Source organism: Poecilia formosa, unplaced genomic scaffold, assembly GCF_000485575.1.
Source record: "Poecilia formosa unplaced genomic scaffold, Poecilia_formosa-5.1.2 Scaffold90, whole genome shotgun sequence".
NCBI classification, from domain to species: domain Eukaryota; kingdom Metazoa; phylum Chordata; class Actinopteri; order Cyprinodontiformes; family Poeciliidae; genus Poecilia; species Poecilia formosa.
The window spans coordinates 1,551,864-1,576,231 of record NW_006800029.1 but is presented as its reverse complement, the minus strand read 5'-3'; the positions used below and the strand labels follow the sequence as shown (position 1 = coordinate 1,576,231).

The following is a 24,368-nucleotide window of genomic DNA, read 5'->3' as shown; positions in this document are numbered from 1 at the left end:
CATGACTTTATTATTGGAAGCCAAAAGAAAAGGCTAAGTTACTTTGTGAAAGTCTTTGCACTGAAATATATCACCTTCATGGTCATAGATTCTGAACAGTTTGAAGATCTCAGGAACATAATTTGTGGCATAAAAAATATCCACAGATATAAAAATAATGGAGATTTAGTGAAATTTGAGGGGGGATAGCTTGCTATAACATTCACAGACATGTATAGTGGATCAAAACAAAATATTGTTAATGCACCAGAAGAAATCAGCATTTTTCTGGCTCAAGGTATTTAAAAAGTGCCAGGAGAACATAATGTGTTGAATAATTGTCATTTTTACTATAAAACAGCCTTAATGATTCCTTAGCAGCCAAAGGTTCAACAGAATAGTTTCATTTTTCTGGCATGAATTTGTCCTTACACTGCTGGTGTGATAGATAGTAAGTGACAAAAAAAGGAGAAAAAAACAACTTCTCATGACTTTGTAGTTTCAGACTCCAATTTGGTTCTTGGATGTTAGCATAGACTCACAACTCTCTCATCACTTGCAAAACCCCCAAAAAACTGACCCAAGTCAGTGGTGCTCCACATGGACTAATCTGAAGTGACCAACAATAAGCAGCATAAGCCCACATGATGACTACCCTGCTTTGTTTAAAAAAATCCTTAAGCAGCTTTTGTTATAAATTTGTTCCGCTGCGCCCAAACTGAAAATGCTGACACTTCGCCCACCACTTCCTGAATGAGTCAGTTATTCAAAAGAGAAACTGAAATTCTCCTACTAAGTGTCACAACAAAAGCTTAAAACAAATTTTTATATGGAAAATAATGACGTTAATCAAAAAATGAGCAATATCAGGGAATGGTAGAAAGAATTTCCGCTGTTGACGGGAAGCGGAAAGGTTCTTTAGGTCAACACAAAACATTGCTGGGATGTGCTTCCTTCTGAAACTGTTGGACTGGAAAAGGAAATGACAGAAGTTAGAAGAAATGCAACGTCGGTCCTTGGGTATTCACTTAACCAAAAGTGATAAATCCTGATGTTTTGTTTTGTCAACTAAAACCGATGCAAGATAGTATTGATGTACAAAATGGACAGATCACTGAAACAGATTTCATGTTATCTTACCTAAAAAAAGAAAACAGACGAAAGTCTTGGATACAGAAAAATAGGGGGGGAGGGGAAAGAAAGGAATTCAAGCTTGTTTTTCCCTTAAATTAATAAAAAAAAAACAGCTTTGGAGGCCCTCCAAACGTGTCCCATCTTACCGGATAATTTTACCTCCTCTGAACAGTTGAGCAACATCTGAACCAAACACATGTTGTAAAATACTTGAGACCAGCATGATGCTGATCCTTTTGTGAGGTTGAGAGACAAAGATGAATCCTTACAAATAAAAAAATGAAAAGTGTGGTGTTCTTCTGTATTTGTGCTTCTTTATTCTGCACCTCTAAATAACATCCAGTGCAACTAACTGCATTTAAAGATCACCTAAAGAAAGAAAAATGTATTTTAATCTCTGTGTAAGCAGCTGTGCAGTGAAAGCTCCAGCGGTTTGTTAGAGCAAACTGGTGAACATACAGTATCATGAAGAACATGGAACACAACAGACAGGTCAGACAAAAAGTTTGGGAGAAACTTATAGGGTTAGGGGCATAAAATCCCAAACATTTATGGAGTGGCAGGAAGAAAGCTATTGTTCAAAGACAGCCTTCAAAAAGGACAGGGATACAGGAAATGAAAGAAGATGGTTTATCCAGATGAGAGCAGCACTGGCCCTTATGGCCTACATGCAAACCTCTACGTTTGAATACAACACACTGCATATCACCCTGATCACACCATCCCCACATGTTGCTGGCTGCATCATGCTGGTGGAATGCTTTTCTTCAATAGAGACAGAGAAGCTAGTCAGAGCTGATGGGAAGATAGATGCAGCTAAACACAGTGAAGTTTTTGGAGGAAATTTTGTTCCAGGCTCCAGAAGACTTGAGAGCTTGGCACTTATCTTCCAACAGGACATCAACCCCCCAATCTTACAGCCAGAAGTGGAAGGATTTAGATTGGGTTTGGATTGAACACTATAGAGAATTTTGACAAGGCTTGAAAACTACTGCTGCCAGTCACTCATCCAATCGGATGAAGTACAGAACTATTTTTGCTATTTTGTTGTATAAAGTGTATCTAAATAAGGGCCCCCTGTAATCTTTAGGTGGCACAATAAAACCCTCAGCCAGAACAGAAGTTTACAGGTTTTATTAAGCATGCTGCCTTGATGGAGCTTCAAAATTTTGATATGTTTTTTTTGTTTGTTTGTTTTAATTTGACCCAGATTTGGATTAATTTCCAATATACCAAGTATACATATCTATCCATTCTACGGTAGGAAGAGGCAGCTTTGCACATGCGTGATTCATTTCCAATGTGGACACAGTTCAGTTCAGTTCAATTCAAATTTGTTTAATCAAAGACAGCACTTTGAACTATGCTACAAGTGGGAAAAAAACAGAGAAACTGTTGTTTTGTGCATAGGTTTTCTAACTTGCACAAAATTAATTTATTGGTTGTACCTTTATTTAAAGACAGCAATATCAAACGTTAAAAATTCATGTCATATACACAGACACCTACCTTCATTTTCTGCGACTATAAACAAGAAAACATAAAAATATATATCAGAATGCATATCAGAGAAAGCCAATTCTCCACAACAATATAGGTCAGTATAAATCAGTCTTCACGTTCTTGGTTTTTGTTTTAGCCAATGTTTCGTCTGGGAATAGAAAACTCTTAGATTAGTTTCCATTTCTGAAGGTGGGTTCTCTGTGTGCAGGTGAGGTTTTCTGAGTCAGGTCACCGTGGGACTGACCACGGGTCTGAGCTTGGGGAAGTGGGAGGAGCTCACGGCAGCGTGGGAATTCTGGCCCTTTTTAGAGAACCGGCTCTTTTAGCTCGGATCACTAAAAAGAGTCGGCTCTTTTGGCTCCAAAGAGGCTCTTCAGATTTTTTTTTTTTTGTCCGTTAATTTATTATCCAACAGAAAAATATTGCTAAATGAATGAGAACTCATAGTCAGAATTGACTATATTCAACAGCTCTTCTTCTGGGTCAGCGACAAGTGAAATGTGCATTTTCAGTTTTAAAATACTATATAAGTTTCTTATTTGGCTTTTGATGGTTACATTTACAGATTTACCTGCGGAAAATTGATGGAATGGAAGCTTTTAATCCAGAAATCTTCCAATTTTGTCTGAAGTTTGTGTTTGTATTGAACCAGCAATCAGAAAACATGCTTCTGTTTAATGACAGTTTACTGCTCTAAAGTAGGTGGGTTTAAGTGGGTTTTAAATGTTTTCTTCTCTGAAAAACACACCAGCAGTAAATCTCAGGCTCTCAAAGGAGTGAAGGGATCATTTAAATCCACAACGGGGCATCCTGAACTGTTTTACACTAAAGACTGAGCATGAAAGAGAATTAAACCCAACCATAATTATTGTTTTAGTATAATGTAGAAAATATGTGACATTAGTTACACACAGAAAATGTACATTTTAATACTATTTGTGGCTTTTGATGGTATAAAAATATAATAAATAAGTGAATTATGCTGTGACATAATTCAGGATAACAGCTGAAAGCTGTTATAGGGGTTGTAGCCACACTGAGCTGTTGACTTGCATTTTAATACACATCGCGAGATGCCATGAGACCTAAATTATGAACATGGAGTGCATCCCAATTTTCCATGTCTGGCGCCTCCTCACCCTGACTCTCATACTGATAGGAGGAACCACAGAGCTCTGTTAAGTTTAAAGCACATCTTCTGAAGTTGGGATATTTTTCCGCCAACAGGTTCCAGAGGAATCACCTCAAACCAGATGTTGGACTGGATTTTATTTCAATGTCATTTGTGAATGTTAGAGCCTAATTTTCAACAGTGAAGCTAGGTTGAAAAAGGTTATCATTAAGTCTCATCAACATCAATATTTCCATTAAATAAGAGGCAAAAAAAAAAAATAGTTTGATAGAGGAAACGTCTCTCAGACTCTGAGCTCAAAGCGAGATGCCAGAGAGCACCAAACTATTTTTTTAAATATTAGGCAATTAATTTAATTTCACGTAATTATCGCGGTCGAAGCCATTTGTTTGTTAAATACTCAATTAAGCATATAACCCGAACAGGTGATCAACTCAAAACTACTCGCACCTTTTTATTCTCCGTCTCTCTTTGTCATTTAAGCACACCCGTTGCCGTGGCAACCGACTGCGCTCCGCAAGCCCTGGCAGAGATTTCTTTAAAAACATACCATTCAGTCCGTTACGATATTAGCTTTTCAGGCTTGATATTTATTTTGCGATTATTAATAAGCGCTTTCATGAACACAGCGGTGGTTGATTAGTTAATTTTAAACTCCTGCTCTGCTAGTTATTTTGGTAATGGAACCCAAACGCACAGAATTGCGCAACACCTTGTTGAAACAATAATTACTGAGATTATTATTTTTGTTGGGTCATTAATTTGAACACGCTTTCTTGATTTTTAAAAAAAATGTTGTTATTTAATAAAGTTACGAACGTTTTGATAAGCCCATCAGAGGAGGACGTGCTGGTCTCAGCGTCCTGGCGGCGTTCAGTTTGTCACCTAATGACGAGATCGACTCAAAACCTTCCGCGGTCGACATATTGCACCCCTGCTCTCTAACAAAGCACAAACAGTTCAGAAACAATATGAAATGGAGAAAAAAGCTATTTATTAACTGATTAAGTTGTGTTGTTGTGTTTTAGATTGTTATTGAAAAACTAATCAGTCACGGCTGACTAATGGGTGCACTCACGGCTGCACAATGCACCCATTGATTGATTGATTGATTTTTTTTTTACAGCAGACAGCCGCTCCCCACTCTTGCAGGTACCGCGTACCCCCGCTAAATCTTTTAGGGGTACGCAGTACCCTGCCGTACCCGCCTGCTTTCACCCCTGATTATAGCACAGTCATCTGCAGAGAGGCCAGTCGTGTTGTCTTTGTGGTACTACTTTAAAAAAAAAAATACTTGAGAATCACTGCGGTACTTCAGTTGCTGTTATGAGTTCGGTCCAACAGAGGTCGCTGTGGTTTTCATTCAGTCACTTTGCCGAAACACTGCCGAAACGTCGCACTATCTGATTGGCTGGCTCACACTGGGGTTAAACAGTGTTGCGCATGCTCCAACTCCCTTTAACTGTTAACGACAGAAATCTGTCAGCTCAGCGGAGCTAAGGTCCGTCTAATATCCTCAAATATTTCCGAGTACCGCCTTGTTTTGGTCGGCGCTTGGGAGCTAACTCTTACTCAAGGTGTTTTTAGATCCGGCTTGCAACTTTTCATCGCGTCTTGATTGAAAAAAGCAGAAGAATGGCGAGCAGTTCTAAACGGAAAGAGGAAAGTCACCTGCTGAATGGGGCTGTGAAGCAATCCACATGGAGCAAAGCCTTCTGCGGTAATGCCGTTTGGGAAGAGAAGGTGGGTCATTTAACCACTTTGTATTGTATTGTATTTTTGTAACAATTCCTTTCTATTTTCTACTATAAGTTGTGAGTTTCCGGACTTTAATAACAGGTATGGATAAAGACAGGTAGCCGAAGCTAACCCTTATGCTAAGGATTAATCTGGTTAATTTAGCTGACTGGCATAATGAAATATGTTCTCCCCTATATCTGTCTGTCATTAAAGCTGACATTTTGGGGTATTCGTACTCTTATTTTTTCCCCCCAAATTAAACATAAAAGTAATATTCTGAAGTTATGATTATATCCAGTAATCCAATTGCTTCAATGTTTTCGTTCTCTGAATGTGCTTGTGTTCATGAATCATATCAGTTGTTATATATGTATTGGGAATATTACTTTTAGTCTTTTTCTGTTGAATGAAACAAATGCTCTTCTTCAAGTATATCAGTTTTATTCTACATCATTAGCAAAAATAAGAAAAAAAATATGACCATAATCTGGGTATGTCATTGAATTAGAATGAGACTTTTTTGCAACCCTGTTTACTACAATAAATAGATGGTTTTAAGCCAAAATGAAATTAGAAATTAAATTCAGTGTTGTACATATATTGCACCAACTCACAAAGGCCATCTAAATGGTTCCAACTCATATGCTGTTATAGAGTTTAGTTATGTCCAAATTTAAATCTTTGGTTTTTTTTTTGTTTTTTTTGCATTACATTGTATTCATATAGTTGTATTCGGGTCTATTTACATGTGTAGCAACTTAATTCTAATTATAATACAGTAAAATCAAAATCAGTTGATCATATAATGCCCACTAGTAAATGGTTATCTGCCAAAGAAAGTTTAGTTGACTCAATTGAGACAGCTGCAGTGACAACTATGGAGAAATCTGCACATTACATACTCCAAGTAAATCCTGTGCTTGATGTCAAATGTTTGAATTGTTTTTATTTTTATTATGATTATTAACAAGATAAAAATATAGATAGAAAAGCCCAGAGACCTTAAGATATTTAAGTGGGAAGTTGAATTTTAATTTTCAATTTCAGTTGAATATAAATCTAGCCCTACCACCTTGAAAAATGCACAAATTCACAGCATGGAAAGTAAATGAACTGGTGTAATTTTCTTTCCACTTTGTATACATGCTGGTGTGTTCCATCACAGCTTATGTGGCAACTGCATGACAGCTTGACTAATGTAAAACCATAGATTGTTTCCCAACAAAGATTTGGACACCAATCCACTAGATAGGATCAAATCAGAACGTCTCTCTTTTTTTTTTTTTAACATTCTTGGCAACTGAAAACCGAATCAATGATTCATTATCCCTTTAAAGTCACTTGTTTTAAACATGTTACTAATATATTTAAACTCTGACTGTTACTATTTCCTTTGAATTAGGCCAAATATAGCTGGTCTATGTTTGGCCAGGTATGGGTAAGGCCTTTGATTTATTTTTATTTTTTCAGTGTCCCTTTCTAAGGTGAGACTTTTAATGCACTTGGTGTCAACTGGGATAAATGAAGTGATCAGTGTTAATAGCTGTGGATGTGTTGCAATTTAAATGCTTAAATCTGGCCCATAACATTTATTGCCTGTCAATGTGCTTTTTCCGCAGGATGAGTTTTTGGATGTGATTTATTGGCTTCGACAAATTATTGCAATTATCCTTGGTGTGATATGGGGCATTGCACCGTTGAAAGGATTTCTAGGAATAGCCATGTACGTATTCTGAGTTCGGTATCCAATATTTTCCTGTTTCAATGTTAGTTTGTACAGATGAAAATGCATGAAAATTTCTCATCTTCCCTCGTTTGCCTCTTTAGTTTCTGCGTCATCAATGCAGGTCTCCTGTACGTATACTTCAGCAGCTTTCAGCAGATTGACGAAGAAGAGTATGGAGGCACGTGGGAACTCACCAAAGAAGGCTTCATGACATCTTTTGCCCTTTTCCTGGTAAGTATAACAATATTAAAAAAAAGAGTTTTTTAGTTTTTTTTACTAAGTTCAAAAGATCTTAAATAGTTTCAGTTTATCTTCATTCTGTGCTGTTTGTTTTTTTGTTATATGTACTGTCCCACTTTGAAATGCACAAGCTGAGTTAAGGCTATGCAAGTAAATATGTATTTAGATTTAAGTTTGACCTGAATCAATCACAAAAACAATCTAATTGAAACATTTTTTTCTCTACCAGGTGGTGTGGATAATCTTTTACACAGCTCTACATTTTGATTGAGAGGAATGCACGAAGAAATAAATATGAACATTTTTGTTGAAGTAAGTTGACAAGACTGAAGAACTTCATGGTTTGGGAGGTGTCAGTGCTCTACGCGAAGACGTCTTTGTGTGCACAGCATTATGGGAATGCAAGTTTGCTCAACAAGATCCGGCAAGATGAACACGTTCAGAAGCTGTACATCTCTTTCATTTGAGGCTTCCTTTTTTTAAAGGACATCTTTCCTTATGCTTCCCAATTTTTTTTATTTTTTTTTTGTGCCGTTTAAAAAATAACAACAACAAACACTAAAGTTGCAGAAAGTACAAATGTTTTAGGCTGGCTGTTTGGTTTTAGCACAATACATTGTTGATATGAAACGGAGCTCGAATTCTTCAAATTCAAATAACTGACGTGAATCCAGCCTTTATACTGCAAAGATGACAAGTTACGGCTACCAATCTCTGCTTATGGGTGAGTCAGTGAGGTCTCAAGCAAACAGGGACACATTTCAACATGAGTGTGTGGAAACCTTCATTTTTTTTTAGTAATACATTTCAGATGAACAAAGCCACACTACATTAATTAATTCTGTTTCTTTAGTCTTTTAATACCTGCTCTGAAATTTTACAACTAAATTATTTGTGAGAAATGAGGAGTCACATTTAACAGTTATAGTGTCTCTCTGGAGCTTATGTAGTTTGTCTTAACAAGAGCTGGAATTGTTATTTAATGAGATTTTGTTTCTTCCAGAAATAGGAACTGTTATTTGGTTTTGCTTGTCGAATGTTTGAGTCTAACAAAAGGGGAACGTTGCATCCACAAACAGCTGATAAATATCTTCTAACGTTAACACAGATGCTGTTTGGATAGAGACTCCCGTTGGCTCAAATTCAGTCTTGACCTTCAAAGAGGAGTAAAGGATTTTATGTTCAAATGCAAACTTGTTTTTAAGCTGAACCTGATCTGTGCACTGCCATGATTTGCTGTTGGTTTTTGTCTGCCATTATTCATACACTTGAGGTAAAAAAAAAGAAATGCATAAATTCAATTTTTTTCTTTAATAGTCAGGGGTCTCCAATCCTAGTCTTCAAGAGGCACTGCGCTTCAGGTTTTAGATGCATCCCGCTCCAGCACACCTGAATCAAATGAATGACTTATTATCACGCCTCCTGATGGCAACCTGAATAGTCATAGTAATCATTTGATGCAGATGTGTTGGAGGAGGAATCCATCTAGAAGTTGCAGGGCAGTAGGTCTGGACTGGAGACCACTCATTTAGATAAATCATGTTTGAAAATTAATTTAAACTTTGTGTAGTCTGTCTTTTTTTTTGTTGTGAAATCCCATCTTGTATTACGCAGATTTATTTGTATTTGTTATATCTCTTTTGATGTAACATTTCTCAGTATTTTATAGTGAAGAACTTTTGAGAGCAGTTCTTGCTAAGATGTTATGATACTGTTATTCAATATGCAGCTGGTGTTTGAAAGGATTGTATTTTCTGATCAAATCTTTTGGGAATCATTAAACATGGGCTTCATTTGGCCTCCATTTTCAAAGACCTGAGTATTCTCATTGCAAAACTTTTTGTTCTTTTCATGTATTTATTCTATAAAGAGCTATATCTTTATGGGCAATGGAGGATTTTCATGTACAACATAAAATTTCATGTAGTTGTGGAATATTAGAAACAGATAAAAACGGACCTAACATTCCAATATAATTTTAGATGCTTTTATAGTGAACATTTTTAAATCCTTTGGGGGTTTTTTGTATTAGTGTTTTGAAGAAAATTGATATATTGGAGAGGATATAATACAGACCACTACAGAAGCTCCTTCCTGCCCAAAGCCATCAGCATCTACAACAACTACATAGTGTATATATGCCTAAAATTGATTCAGTTTTGAATATTTTAAATAACAGCAATATGCAAATTTTTTGGTCTCCACTATATTTTGGTAATAATACAGGCTTTTTTTCTGGGCACTGCTTTGGAACCTCTGGAGATTGTTGTGCAAACAAAGATTTTTCATGACATGAAGTCTTTGAAAAAAATGTGGAAAATATGAATTACAACAATTTCCCTTTGGGATAAAGTATTTTTAATTGAATTGAACCGACTTCTGGACAGCTGAAACTATTGTATAAAATTATCTTGTTAATGTAAATGGCAATCCATATAAGCTATATGGATAAGTCATTATATGGCATAACAGCCAGGACGGTAATTACCGTTATATGATAAAATAATAAAATTATATTTTACAATTAATAATTAAACCATGAGTTCTTGCTTATAGCGCGTTTACCGATTAACTGGTAAATCGGCATGCCATACTCTGACATCATTCAGAAATCTCTGAAGAAAGCCCAGCTCGTCATTCTCGTGTGCAGAAAAAAAAAATGATGTGACGTAGAAGCCAAGATGGCGGTGTTCTGTCAGATCAGCATACGTTGTCAGATAGTCATACGCTTAGCTCATACATGTATACGCTGTCATTACCATATGATTTTATTTAATCATCAACATAGAATCATGACGTAGATCATCATACACTTTGTTATTAACAGCTGTATGGCATCCTGACTTAGCGGTTAAGTCTTACACAGGCGTGTGTTGTAGTTGACTGCAGCTGCAGCCAGACCTGCTTTAAATACATTTTGAAACCACGACAACGCATGTATATTTATATAGTTATCATATTATGTGATATTAGACAATTTAATGACTTATTTTTGTCATAACTTGTTCCGTATGCTGAACTGATGACTGTGCTGACGGTCTGACTTCTTAATGCGCATGCGCGGGCATGCGTACTGACTGCATGTATGATATTCTGACAGCGTATGGCTATCTGACAGAACAGCGGCTCCCCGCTCCACGATGAAATTTTGGAAGCCGGGTAAGTGCAAAGAAAACAAGGGAGACGGCATGTATTGTTGATTTGGAGGTTGATAATTGTACATGTGCCGTTACTTTCGTGAATCGGCCATAAATCTGCGAGTCTGCAGAGGAATCTATTGCCGCTGCGTGCTTTCTGCAGCCTGAGCGCTTCAACTCCGGATCAACTGCGCTGAATTCAAGTGTTTACCTGCCAAGATGAAACCAGTTTGGAATAATAATAACAATTTGTAGATTGGTCGCAAGTGAAAAGGCCCCCCCATAGCAGGGCGGTGCACCAAATCCTGGCTGTCATTCTTTGAAAACCCGCAGTTTGCGGAAAAACATTTTAATAAAACATCTTCTCCTCCTCCTCCTTTTCTTCGCCATCTGCTCTGCTCCGCTCCAGGCGCCGAGGCTCCGGGGATCTCAGAGGAACGGGATCTGAGCTCAGAGACCACCGGCTCCCCCTTCGTCTTCAACCCAAACACGGCCCTCTCTATAGAGAAACAACGGCAAAAACTCCCAGTTTTTAAGGTTTCACACTGCTTCCACACACGTATAGCTAATTGTATACTATTAGTATTTGGCCACCTGCCTGTCAGTTTGTGCATTTTCTTATTTATTCCCAATGCAGCACAGAAACAACATCTTATACCTGGTTGAAAGCTTCCAGACTGTCATAATAGTTGGGGAGACAGGATGCGGGAAGACCACACAGATACCCCAGGTTAGTGTCTGTAAAACCGTCAAATGAATTTGAAGTGTTTTGCCCAGAGGTGCACAAATTCAGCAGTTTCCTCCACAGTGGTTCAATATGACCTTGACTGGATGCTTAGCAGCCTATTTTCCTATACAGAACAGAGTTTGGGCCACATCAGCTAAAGCTTGATTTATGCAGAATCTGTTATTCATGCTTTGTTCCCTCTTTTTCATCTGCCTTCAATCAGTACCTGCTGGAGGCTGGCTGGGCAGCAGAGGGGAAAGTGATTGGAGTGACGCAGCCTCGACGTGTGGCCGCTATCTCTGTAAGAGCTCAGCTTATGTCCTCTCACTTTTTTGCCAATGTCATCCGGCTGCAGGCGAATTCGGTTCGCACTGTAGGACACTTGCCTGCCTCAAATTTCAGGCTTTGTTCTCATTTGCTGATAGGTGGCTAACCGTGTGGCGGAGGAGCGAGGGGCCCTGCTGGGACACGAGGTGGGGTACACCATCCGGTTCGATGACTGCTCTGATCCCCACGCCACGAGGATTAAGGTAGCTGGAGGAAGGCGGCTTCAGTCCGTCCTGTGCGTGGCGTCAGTCGGTCTTTACTAATGCCTCTGTGGTTGCAGTTTCTGACAGATGGCATGCTCGTGCGAGAAATGATGGCCGACCCGCTTTTAAAAAAATACAGGTACATGTTTGGAAGTAAAAGGTGCACTCATTGGCCATTTTATTAAGCACACCTTTCCTATTAAAAGAGGGACAGAACTCTTTATTTTTCATGCCGTTGATTGGTCAATATTGACGTGACAGCATCATTCAGTTGTTGCTGATTTAAACCCTTAATACAAGCCATGATCCATCCATACTTTCGTGTTGTCCAGGGCAAATTTGACCCTCCCATCTGAATGTTGCTGCTGAAATGAAGGCTGATCAGACAAGGCAATGTTTTCCAGTTCATTATGGTCCGATTTCTATTACAGAGTGCAAATTGTTTTCTTCATTTCCCGTTCGTAGTAAACAGGAGTGTTACCTGGTGCTGCTTTAGCTCGTCTGATTCAAAGTTTCGTGCATTCAGAAAATGGTATTTCCATTACACAGATGCCAGCAAGAGGTTAAGTGAACTACTCTTGCCTTTATAAAATGTTAAACCAGTCTACCAATTCTAGCAAGACATTTTCATTCTAATTTTTTTTTTTTTTTTGGAACATTCTGTGGAAACCAGAGAGATGGCTAAGTATGGGAACAGCCATACAGTTGATTCTTTTTTCTTTCCCATTCTGATGCTTAGTTGTTTAATCTCCACCATGTCATGTTCCTGGCTTGCAGTTTACTAATTTGCTATTTGTGTGAATAAGCATTTGAACAATATGTGCCTAATAAAATGACCAGAGAGTGGATATTTAGTTTTTGTTTTTAAGTCGGGTTTTTTTGTGCATAGGATTGTTATTGGTTACCAATTCTATGCTTTTCCTCCGTTCTTTTCAGTGTGTTGATGTTGGATGAAGCACACGAGAGAACTCTGTACACAGACATAGCCATTGGTCTACTGAAGAAGGTAATGCCAGCTGATGCAATGTTTGTTGACTTAGGAAAAAACTGAATGGTCTCTGACTTTAATAGTTTAGATTTCATGTGAAGAGAAAAGTTCAGGTTCCAAAAAAACTTGATATAACATTTAAAGTTGATTTGTAAAAATGGACTTCCAAGCAAAACAAGACTTTTCTTGTCGTTGATCACCAGGTTTGAACTAGACATACGTAGGTTTTAGATTCTCATCGTGTGAGTAAAAATGCTATCAAATTATCTCTCTGCTTTTGTTTTATATAATATCACATTGATTTTTGAATTCTATGGCATCTGTTTATCTTTTTTTGCTGTGCAAAAACAGATACGCACCTATTTTAGCAGTACTTTCTAATTAAGCAGAACAATAAATCATTTTCCTGTTCCACTCTTTATACAATAAGACAAGTATAATTAATTAATTTGATCTATGCTCAGCCAGTCTATTGATAACTACTCAAAAGGACTTCTGCTCTTAACTTGAAAACCGTAGTTTTAAAACTATATTACCTCAATGAGAGAGTTAATATACAACAACTTATTTTCAGTCGTTTTTCTTGTAAGAGAGAAACATGAGACATAGCAACAGGTGGGGGGGAAAGGTAGTGATGCGGTCAGTCTCCTCTACACTTTATCTGTTATTTCATTAAAACGATTTAAACCAGTAGAAATGGTATGATTAAAAAATAGTAGATTGTAGAGCTATAGGTCACCTATTCTATCTCTAGATAGATTTGGGCCGACTTGTCCCGGCAAACTCTTTATTCACGGTTTTTGGCCTTTATTTGTGTCCCTGCTCAAACACACCTGAATCAAATAATTACATGATTAACAAGACTCTGGAGACCAAGGTTTGGTTTTGTCTGACCAAAACTCTTTGTCTCATGCCGTCTCCAAGTCATTTAAATGTTTACTGGCATCATAAAATGGCCCTGTTGCTGCAACAGCTGGCTGCAAGATTCAATCCATTAAGGCAGACCGAGCTACCGATTGTGTTGATTGTGGTCGAACTTGGATCTGCCTTTGGTCCTTAAATTTAGCTTCTCCTGTGTTGCTGTTGGCTAATCCTCTCAACTAATTAATTAACTAATTGCCATTTTATCATCACGTCGTTTTTAAATAACTTCCCAAACATTTGTCGCCGTCTCGTTAAGCTTAATACTGACGGTCTTGTAGCCTTGTGTAGAGCTGTTGTCTTGTCTCTGACAGCGTTTTGGTCTTGTACATGGCGACGCTGTGGTTGGAATGAATGAAACTGAGACATAAAACCTAATCAACTGATGTCATGGTATTTGTAATTAATTGATGGATTTTGGATCTATGCACCACAAACACACAGCGACAGGGCTTGATGTGGACTGCCACATTCGGGTGACATTGGAAAAGGGCGTCTGCTGAGAATAGCAACACTAGCTTACGTTATTTAAGCTGCAAACAAAGCTCGGAATAATATTGTTCCAAGTCAGAATCTGATTTAATTCAGCTTGAATGTTGGCAGAAGGAGGGACTCGCACTGTGAGATATTCATGCAGAAACCTCACAAATACATAATCAACCCGTGGAAGCTTTTCTAAAAAAATTAAAACTACAATTTTCAAAAAGAGAAATTGTTCATTCCTTGTTAAGCGGGCAAGTTCTCAAAACCAGTCAATGGCTATATACTCATCTGCAGTCATATCAAACTTAATTCAATAAACTTCTTTTAGCTTTTTTTTTTTTTATTAAATCGTTTTCCTCTGTTTTCTCTCCCTGCTTCCTCGACAGATTCAGAAGAAGAGGCGAGACCTGAGGGTGATTGTGGCCTCTGCCACTCTTGATGCCAAGGTGACTGAGTCGTTTAGATGAACAGATATGCTAGGCTAACTTGAAAAGAGCAACAAAGGCAGGCACGCGGGGAGTGTAGCCGACAGGGGGAATAACAATGCACTCACATCTGCGGTAACCTGCTGATGGATAGATAACCAGGATCGGGTCAAAAACACTCTCGGCATCAAGCGAGTCAGCTAAAATATGCCTGACAACTGCAAACTGCAAACAATATAATAATTACAGACCTTGGCAGTTTTAATTGTTATATTGCAATTATTTCCTTTTTTTCTGTTTTAACTCTTTATTATCATATTTAATTGAGGAAAATAAATGTAAATATAATTGCAATTTTAAAAACTAAGATTTTTTTTTTGTTTTTTCTCCACACACTGCAATATTCTTACTACCTAAAGAAATTTCACGAGTTCTTTAACCTGAATGAAACTGGGGATCCGAACAAGGACACGTGTGGAATCCTGACAGTAGAGGGACGCACTTTTCCGGTGGACATCTTCTACACCGTCAGGTAGTCTAGAAACGGAGCTTCATACTGGAAGAAGTGATCGCTTAACACGTCCTTTGTGACTTTGATCTCTGCTTTATCCTTAGCCCCGTCCCAGATTACGTAAAAGCCACAGTGGAGACTGTGATGAAGATCCACGAGATGGAGGATGACGGGGACGTTCTTGCTTTCCTCACAGGGCAGGTCAGTGGTTATATTTATGTTTTGCTATTTTTTGTTTTGTTTTGTTTGTTTTTTTAGATTTATATGGAGATCATCCCCAAAGTCACTGAGCTTTTGTAACACCGACACATACATATTGATTTTTCTTTTTCCTTAAATTAAAATCCATCTCAGGAGGAAGTGGAGAAGGTTGTGTCCCTCCTGCAGGAACAGGCCAGAGCTCTTTCTCGATATGGGATGAAGAAGCACCTGAGGATTTTGCCCATGTACTCTGGCCTACCCTACGCAGACCAGATGAAAGTCTTTGAACGGGCTCCCTCTACTGTTCGGAAGGTGAATATTTATCTTTCGGTGGATTTCTATAGAGAAGTGTGATTGTGTGGGTATTTTCCAATGCCGTCTCTCGATTTATTTGACTAAATCTATGCCAAACGAAATAACTTTCTTAAAATTCTAACTTGAGCAAACTGAAGATGTAAGAATATTGTGGTTTCCTCCCTGCTACCTGTCCTCCCATCCATCTGTCGATTTGATGTTCCTGAATTATCAGGTTTTGGGAGGCGCCCAGGAAGCCTCGTGTCTAAATGCCAACTGGGTGTTTTCCATACTTTGGCTTAACTTGGTAAATAAGTTAAGCCAAAGCTAATCAAAGCTATTAGGCCAGCTTTGTCAAATGTGTCTCACAAATGTTGTTACAAATATTCAGCTGCATCCTCAAATAGAGGTCCATGTGTGGCAATGACCACCCTGATAAATATGCTGGTCCTCCTACTAGTCTCATAAAAATTAGTTTAAGGGAATAGTAGACAGATTTCAGTGAGTCAGAATTTTGATATTTTTATTACATGTTTTTAAATATATTAAATTACATTTTTATACATTTCTTCTACAAAATTGTGCCACTTTGTTAAGGTTGAGACAAGAGTTTAATCAAAAGGTAACACTAATGTTGTGGATCTTTTAACCAGTCCTTTGATCTCTTCTGATCCATTTTTATTGAGCCGAAGTGAACTCTGAACCTTTCTTAGATCAGTTATTTACATTACCGCTGTTTATCTGCATCTAAAGCTCAGCTGAGTTTGGATTGTGAAAAACTCTGCTGCTCCTGATTAGATGAGATTCTAACCCTATTTAGATTTTCTTCTGGTCACATCACTGAACTCACTCTTTTTTTATTTTTAAGTCGAGGAAATGGAAATCAGCCCCGATTCTGCTTCTGCTAGAAGGTGGAAAACGCAGATTTAAGCAAGAAAATTCAATTATGCTACCTGAAGTTTATTCATGGTTAATTAGATTTTCTGTGCTTGGTAGCAGATGTGACCTCAAGAAGACTGGATTCTAGATTTAAATCAGAAGATCCAACAAATAATTAGCTTAAGGGTGTGCACATGTTTGCAACCAGGTCATTACAGCCTTTTTATTATCACTTGGCAATAAAACCTGACTGTGATCAACTAATTTAACAATAATCTTTTATTGGGAAAAATCATAAATGTGCTTTGAAAACCTTAATTCTTGAAGTTTACATATATGTTACTTTAGACAGCAGTGTGTTACTATAGAAAACACACATCTGTTCTAATGTCTTAGGTTGTTCCCTTTTAGTTCCCATTTTGTTTTCTGTTTTTATTAAAAAGTGAGACACAGGCTGCACATTTATTAGCTGAGGAGTTGCTTACACAGTGATGCCCACCCTTAATCAGGCAGTTGATCTTAAACAGGAAACACCAGGTGGTTATAAACTTTTGTCCCTTATTAAGACTTATATAAAAAGCCATTTTGGATGCGATGAACTGACTTCTGTCCGTGTCGATATCTTTTCCCGCTTCCTTTCCACCTCCAGATTGTGGTGGCCACAAACATAGCTGAAACCTCCATTACTATAACTGGGATCATGTTTGTCATCGACTGTGCGTTTGTCAAGCTCCGGGCCTACAATCCTCGCACCGCCATCGAATCGCTGGTGGTCACTCCCATCTCCAAGGCTTCAGCCAGCCAGCGGGCCGGGAGGGCCGGACGAAACCGACCCGGGAAGTGCTTCAGGCTGTACACAGGTTTGTGTCGGACCGCTGTAACAGAATCACAAGAAAGTACTTGAGGAAAGCCGGGCTGGTTTTTTTTTTTAAGTAAATAATCGCCGCCTTATCGTTCTGTGCTTCATCAGAGGAGGACTATGAGAAGCTGCCTGCCGCTACTGTTCCAGAGATGCAGCGCTCCAATTTGGCGCCTGTGATCCTTCAGCTCAAAGCGCTAGGCATAGACAATGTGCTGCGTTTCAGCTTCCTTTCCGTAGGTCGCTCACATTGCACCCACTCAGTGGGGTGTGATCACCCACTTTAATAAGAACCTCTTTAGAACAGCAGATTGTGAATTAATCCTGTCTCTTGGTTTATCGTTTCAGCCTCCTCCAGCTCAAACTATGGTTCAGGCTCTGGAGCTTCTTTACGCTCTTGGAGGTAAGAGACATTTTGATCATTAGCTGGGGGAAAACGGCTGCTGTTTTCACACTAGCCAAGCTGTGCCGACACAGAAAGTGTTTACGGTCTGCGTGTTTGATGGCAGGTCTGGACCACTACGGGCGCCTCACTGACCCACTGGGGATGCGGATGGCCGAGTTTCCGCTCAGCCCCATGTTCGCCAAGATGCTCCTAGAGTCTGGGAACTTTGGCTGCTCCAAAGAGATAGTTACCATAGCATCGATGATGCAGATTCAGAATATATTTGTTGTGCCGCCCAATCAGAAGAAAGACGCCGTAAGGGATTTTTATTTTTTTTTCCGGAGCTTTTTGTACTTTCTGCTTCATCAGCTTAACAGTTATCCTGTTTTTTGTTTTTTGTTTTTTTTGGCAATCTGCCCCCCTCCAGGCTCGCGAACACAGGAAATTTGCAGTCGCCGAGGGAGACCACCTCACCATGCTGAATGTGTACGAGGCATTTATTAAGGTACAGCACGTTTAGTTCAGTTCTGTGGTGGAAAACTCTTCGGGCTCTTGTGAACTCCCAGAATTTGATGAATGTGCCTCTAATCATGGCGATGGGACTGTTTTTATTTATTTCTTTATTTTTATTATTATTATTTTATTATTTCCTGCAGCATCAGAAAAGTTCCCAATGGTGTCAGGAGCATTTTCTCAATTACAAAGGTCTGCTGCGCGCCATCACAGTGAGAGAGCAGCTTCGGCGTCTCATGAACAAGTTCAAAGTGGCGCGAAATTCCAGTGAGGGTATGTGTTTGACACGATGACGTTATGTTGAATCAACCGAGGCTTCCACAGACATGAAACATTGCGACCTTACTCGTCTGCAGATGTTTGACTAACTCCTACTGCTGCGTGTTTTACACAGGCGACCCAGACGTGATCTTGAAGTGCATCGTGTCTGGGTTCTTTGCTAATGCTGCCCGCATTCATCATTCTGGTTCCTATCGGTGAGAGTGCAATTCAGTCAGGGGTTGTTTATGACTTTTTTTTTTTTTTAGCTATTAGATCTTTTTTTTTGAAGATTCGGTTTTTCTGTCGTCTTGCCAGGACTTTACGAGATGATCTCGAGCTCCACATCCACCCCAGCTCTGTGCTGTATGGAGAGAAACCTCCAAAGTGGTCAGTATGTGATCTTTGGTGCAACGTTTCTCATATATTACTTTGTATTAATGTATGAATTTGTGGGTACTTTTGGTAAAATATTTTAAGATTCAGTTTCTTGTAAAAATATTCAAACCTGTAGATGTTGAAACTACAACAGCATGTTATATTAGAACTTTATGTGATAGAACCACAGAATATGGGGAGAAATTGCAAAGTGGAAGAAAACGGATTCAAATTTTTACTTCTCCCGCCAAAAAAAATTCAAGTGTAATGTACCTCTAAATAAAATCCATTTTTCACTTCAGTATGCTTGCAATATCAGTCACCAAAGATTACTAGGTTGATATATTTAACAAGAAAAAAGAAAGAAAGAAGGGAGTCAGGAAATGTGTCTTAATCGTAATCCATGTTGTCATTAAAATATTCAACTGTATATGTCCTCATATTAAGAAGCCGTGATATAAAGCATACCATAACTTTCAAAAGTCACCTAATTGGTAAATAAGAGACCACCTCAGTTTGATTTAATCTCAGTATAGTCTGTGGAAAGGTGCTGGCTGCCCCCCCTTCAGCTGACAGGCTGGACAAGGACAGATTTAATCAGACGCTGGAGAAGCTGCAGGGATCCACAGCTCTGGGGGAAAATCTGTCGACAGGACATTTATCGCTCTCAATTCCTCAAATCTGGCTTTGACAGACAAGAAAACCCGTCCCATTTAGAGTTCTCCGTGAACCACGCGTGTAGGGGACACAGCAAATATGTTGTGAAAGTGATGTGGGTTAAATTAAACTGAATCTCACCCTTTTGATGGAGACGGTGCAAAACTATCCAGAAACCACCATCCGCTGTACAAGACGGAGATGGCAGCGTCATGGTGTGGGGTTGCTTTTCTTCAACAGGAAATAGGTTAGATCAATGATGGGAGAATCGATGGAGAAAAATACAGGGTGAAGCCGGGAGAAAATCTTAGATGTGCCAAAAGACTTGAAGCTAGGATGGAGATCGATCTTAAACATGCAGCCGGAGCAACAAGGGAATAGTTTAAATTAAAAAAAAATAAATACATACTGTCGCAATTGCATGGTCAAAAAGCCCAAATCTGAATCCAATGAAGAATTTTCGATTGTTAGCCTGAAAATTGGGCTTAAACTGTTCCAGTCTTAGTTGGACTCGTTTTTAAAGAATGGGCAACATTTCATCCTCTAGATGTGCAAAGCTGATAGAAGCTGGTTCTTAATGCAATCCTTATTATGGAGAGGGATTTTCATGCATTCTGTGAAAATCTGGGGGGGAGGGGGAGAGGCGGGGAAGGTTTTTGTCCAACTTTTACTGATCATTTATTGTTTCCCTCTTCTCAGGGTTGTCTTTAACGAAGTGGTGCAGACATCAAAATACTACATGCGTGACGTGACGGCTGTGGAGTCGTCCTGGCTGGTCGAGCTGGCCCCTCATTTTTACAAACAAGCTAAGGTACGGCTCGAGCAATTACACCACGTCCTCTAGATAATTACTCCGTAGCTTGACTAGTTTCTGCTCACTGTGTTCCTTTTGTCTCGTAGCATGGTTCACTGGCCAGCAAGAGATCCAGAGTCCTCTGAATAAACCATCCCAAAGGGAAAGCAAGACAAAGTTTGCCACTGTGCTCCCCATCGTTTTTCATTGTATATACGAAGATGTATATTTATTGTCCATGTCCACCTAGAAAAGTTTCTCCACACCGAGTGGCCGTGTCGCAATAGATCTCAATTGTAGATTTTTAGAGGTAATGTCATTCTCTTGGCTGTGTGTTTGTTTACATAGAAATGAATGTTTGAGGAGGCCAGGCTGGGCCTGACGGGCGTCCATTTGAGCATGGTCATTTGGTTCACTCATACAACTATATATATATATATATATATATATATATAAATCGTATTCAAAGTAGGCTCAGGTCCATCCACACCTGGCTTCATTATTATTATTTTCTTTAAAACCTGTTGTTGTTTTTTTATTGTTTCAGAAAAATATTGAATGACAATAGACTGTGATGTTATTTCCCAATGAGGGATTACTTTTCTTTAACCGTATTTGGTCCATTCATGTCCTAGGTGCCTTTATATTTTAATCACTTACCTTCCACTCAGTTTATTTTCACCCAGGTTAAATTGTGTCATATTTACCTACAGATTTTATTTCCGGATTTTTCATAATATTTTTTTATTCAGCACCTGGTTCTCTGATTGATACTGTGAAGAAGCTGCATTTCTTTTACACTGATTTCCCTCTTAGCTCCAGTATAGCTCAGATTTAGTGGCCTTGTCACCACACTGTGCCAATTTGTTTTTGTTTGTTTAAAACAGCCTGTTTCACATTTCACTTTCGGCTGAAATGTGTTAATACTCCCAAATATTGTACATGTATCGCTGTGAAATTAAAACGAGAACAGAAGTGCCACTTGTTGCTGTAATAACAAAAAGCATTTAGACACACTTCTCTTTTTTTTTTTTTCTTTTTTTTCTTCTGATTTCGACGATTACAAACCACAATGTACGGTTTATTTTCTACATTGTCTTAATTTAAACTAGGTTTTAATTCCTAATATGTATCAGATTCCATGTCCTCTGCTTGAACAACTTATTGTGTTTTTGTCCATATCTGTCCTCGGACCCTAAAAGCTTTACTTCACTTGGTCCACTGTTGGAATGGCAAAATTTGACACGTCTACTTTTGTTGATTTCCAAGTAGAAAATGTCGTTAGAGTAGCCAAGTGAAACTGTAAAAATCACCCAAAAACAGCACATTACAGCTGGTAGGATGCACTCAAACCTCTTAGATTATAAAATGAAGTACATTTGCATGTTAAATGGTAATCTAACCACGACCTATACACTTTGTAGATGTATTTCAGGAGAAAACCGTTCCAACTTGACTGAGCACCCTTCTCGGTGCAGACAGTCTGTGAAGGAGCAATCTGTAAACTTGTGTAGCAGCTTACCTCTGAGATTATCATCTGTCATTTTCTCGTCACATCCTTAAATAAAGCCTTATTGTCATACAATAACTGATTGCTTATGGTTGCCTTTTTGCATTTAGTTGGTTCTGCTTTACTTGTCATGCAGTCTGTTCGCCAGGAGGTGTCACTGTTGCTCTACGAATGCTACTACAACTCCCTTCAGCTTCAAGTAAAATCAGCGAATGCCATAGCATTTGATCGCTGTCTGTGTGCTTTTAATCGCTTTTGATATAAGTGTTTTTTGTATCAGCTTTTTACTGTTAACACGTGTCAGTTTAATGATGCGGTGTGGGGAATATGTGGGACTGTAGCTGCAGTTATCTGTTGGTCTATATTTAAAAACACTGCATGGATATGGACATTTAGGGGGGAAAAAGGGAAATGTGTTAAAACGGTTTTAGTCCATTTAACTGAGAAGATCCTCAGTTTAATGGTCAAGTTGAGGTCCTGCCAACATCATGTTAAGTTATTAAATATATGTGTATGTACAAAATATGTTTGCACTGCTCTTCAGTTTAGGCAAGGCAAGTGTATTTGCATCAAAGCATTACATTAAAAGAAAAACATATTAAGATACAGATTTTAAGGGAAATTTAAATCTGCTGCTTTGGTGACTGCACAAATATCTTATCACACAATGATGTGCAGGGATGATCATTTGGACTTATTAAACTGAAAACAATAAAGGTAAAGTATTGCTTAATCTGTTAATTTCTATTCTTACTGATTTATTTGATAACATTTCAATACCTCTGGATTTTAATGTCAGTCTCTTTATCCCTACTCCTTTATTTTCATGTGAAGCACTTTGACTTAGCTTGTGAATAGATTGTGGTTCACATAGAAGTCAATGTTCATGGCCATTGAATGGTCCATGAACTGCAAAGTATTCTAGAAACAAATGTGAGGCTATCTGTAAGAAAGTTGAAGATTGGACCAGAACAATGATCCAGCAAACATCAATAAAATTAGGCACAGCCGTACAAAGAGCAAAAGAGATGGATATAGAATCATACAGAATATATAACCTGAACCAGTTCAGATAAAGGAGTTCAAGAAGGTATTGAAACCAAGAATGTAAAACTCAGGGGGAAATAAATGGACCCACATAAGCAAGATTACCTTAATTATTTTTCCTTTCAAACAACAAAAAAGAATAAATATAAGAAACAGAAAACATGAGCAAATAAGTCTCAAGCAGCAATTCACAAAAAAAAGATATGTTAAAACCATCAAGTCCTAGAAATTCCTTTCTGCTACAAGGTGATCTTGATATTTTATTTTCTAATAAAGAACATTATCTGATTCACCTTCTAGTGTTAAACAGGATTTTGATAGTGTTTAACTTGATTTTTGTATCATATCCCTGATAGGTATTTTACAGATGTCTTCCTGTGTCTTCAGATGTGAAGTTGTGTGTGTGACACATTAATCACCGTCAGATGTGGCTGGGTGTGGCCTAAATATTGCCTGTTGTTTAATGGTCGCGCATTTTCAAAGAAACCTGATGGACTTAAATAATAATGATATTCGACCATATTATTTCCCGCGTATTCGTGAATCTTGAAGAAATAAACAAGAGTAAACCTTTAGAGGAAAACCCCCGAAAATTTAAGGTCCTTCAGCCATGTAGTTAAATATGCTACATACAACAAAAGTGGTAGGGTCCTAAAAGAAGTCGTCCCTAAACATTCACTTGGTAGGGTAAAATATTGAAGAGCAGCTGAAGCACTTTGTTTTCAGGTGAGTAAAGGTGTGGACATTTTCATTTAGCTAATTTCCCACAGCCTGTTGCTGAATTCTTTGTTTTGACCGAGAAAACAAAACGTTGATTTAAACGAGACACTTTGTGTTTTTAATTGAAGTCTTGTACTGATTAACTCCTTTGAAAGGCACATGATTTGGTTAATCACTTATGTTTTTTGTTTGTTTGTTTGTTTGTTTGTTTGAGTGAGTCCCAAATGTCGTTGTTTCTCCAGAACAGTTTTACCATACCTTATCCAAGACGCAGTGCTTAATATGAGTTAGTGCATCTGCAAAAACAAACAAAAAATATCTACATACCTGCTGTGTTTTAAGTCTCATTTTTGCTAAAAGATCTGCGTGGTTTGAGAGTTGGCAATAGTACTAATAGTACTAGTAATAGATTAGGCTAATCTTTACAATTAGTTTTGCTGTTAAATTGATTAATCTGTGACTATTTATAAGAAAAGTAAGACTTTTGTTTGCAGAGGTCAGTCCCATAGGAGCTGAGATCATGTGACAAATCCCTTCATGCTACACCCTGCACAACTATTTGCACCCTTGTTAGACAAAGAGAAAACATATCAGTCACAATGAAGAAATGTCTTTGAAAGAAAGCCCCTTTAATTTGATTACATCAGTGAAAGTGTTTACACTAAAGAAGTGGAATTGTTAGTAACCCTAAAAAGTCC

General features: G+C 38.3%; 2 protein-coding genes and 1 long non-coding RNA gene across 9 annotated transcripts in view; all 3 read left to right on the top strand.

Annotated features, from left to right (window-relative positions):
* Positions 1–4,989: 4,989 nt before the first annotated feature.
* Positions 4,990–24,368, top strand: part of LOC103141861 (uncharacterized) — a 245,722-nt gene continuing 226,343 nt past the window's right edge. For all 7 annotated transcript variants that reach the window (XR_001662797.1, XR_001662796.1, XR_476629.2 and 4 more), the window contains exons 1-2: positions 4,990–5,001; positions 23,376–23,676. This is a non-coding gene — a long non-coding RNA (uncharacterized LOC103141861). The remainder of the gene's footprint in view (positions 5,002–23,375; positions 23,677–24,368) is intronic.
* Positions 5,161–9,266, top strand: rab5if (RAB5 interacting factor). Its single transcript, XM_007557670.2, has 4 exons — positions 5,161–5,491; positions 7,108–7,211; positions 7,316–7,445; positions 7,684–9,266. Exons 1-4 carry the CDS (start codon positions 5,384–5,386, stop codon positions 7,723–7,725), a joined length of 384 nt encoding a protein of 127 aa, XP_007557732.1. The 5' UTR covers positions 5,161–5,383; the 3' UTR covers positions 7,726–9,266.
* dhx35 (DEAH-box helicase 35) lies at positions 10,414–21,981 on the top strand. Its single transcript, XM_007557669.2, has 21 exons — positions 10,414–10,613; positions 11,001–11,128; positions 11,229–11,321; positions 11,542–11,619; positions 11,744–11,848; positions 11,926–11,987; positions 12,785–12,854; positions 14,627–14,686; positions 15,085–15,197; positions 15,281–15,377; positions 15,531–15,689; positions 17,200–17,410; positions 17,521–17,645; positions 17,758–17,812; positions 17,919–18,109; positions 18,222–18,299; positions 18,451–18,580; positions 18,702–18,783; positions 18,884–18,955; positions 20,300–20,411; positions 20,501–21,981. The coding sequence occupies exons 1-21, from the start codon at positions 10,595–10,597 to the stop codon at positions 20,537–20,539; spliced, it is 2,079 nt and encodes a 692-aa protein (XP_007557731.1). The 5' UTR covers positions 10,414–10,594; the 3' UTR covers positions 20,540–21,981.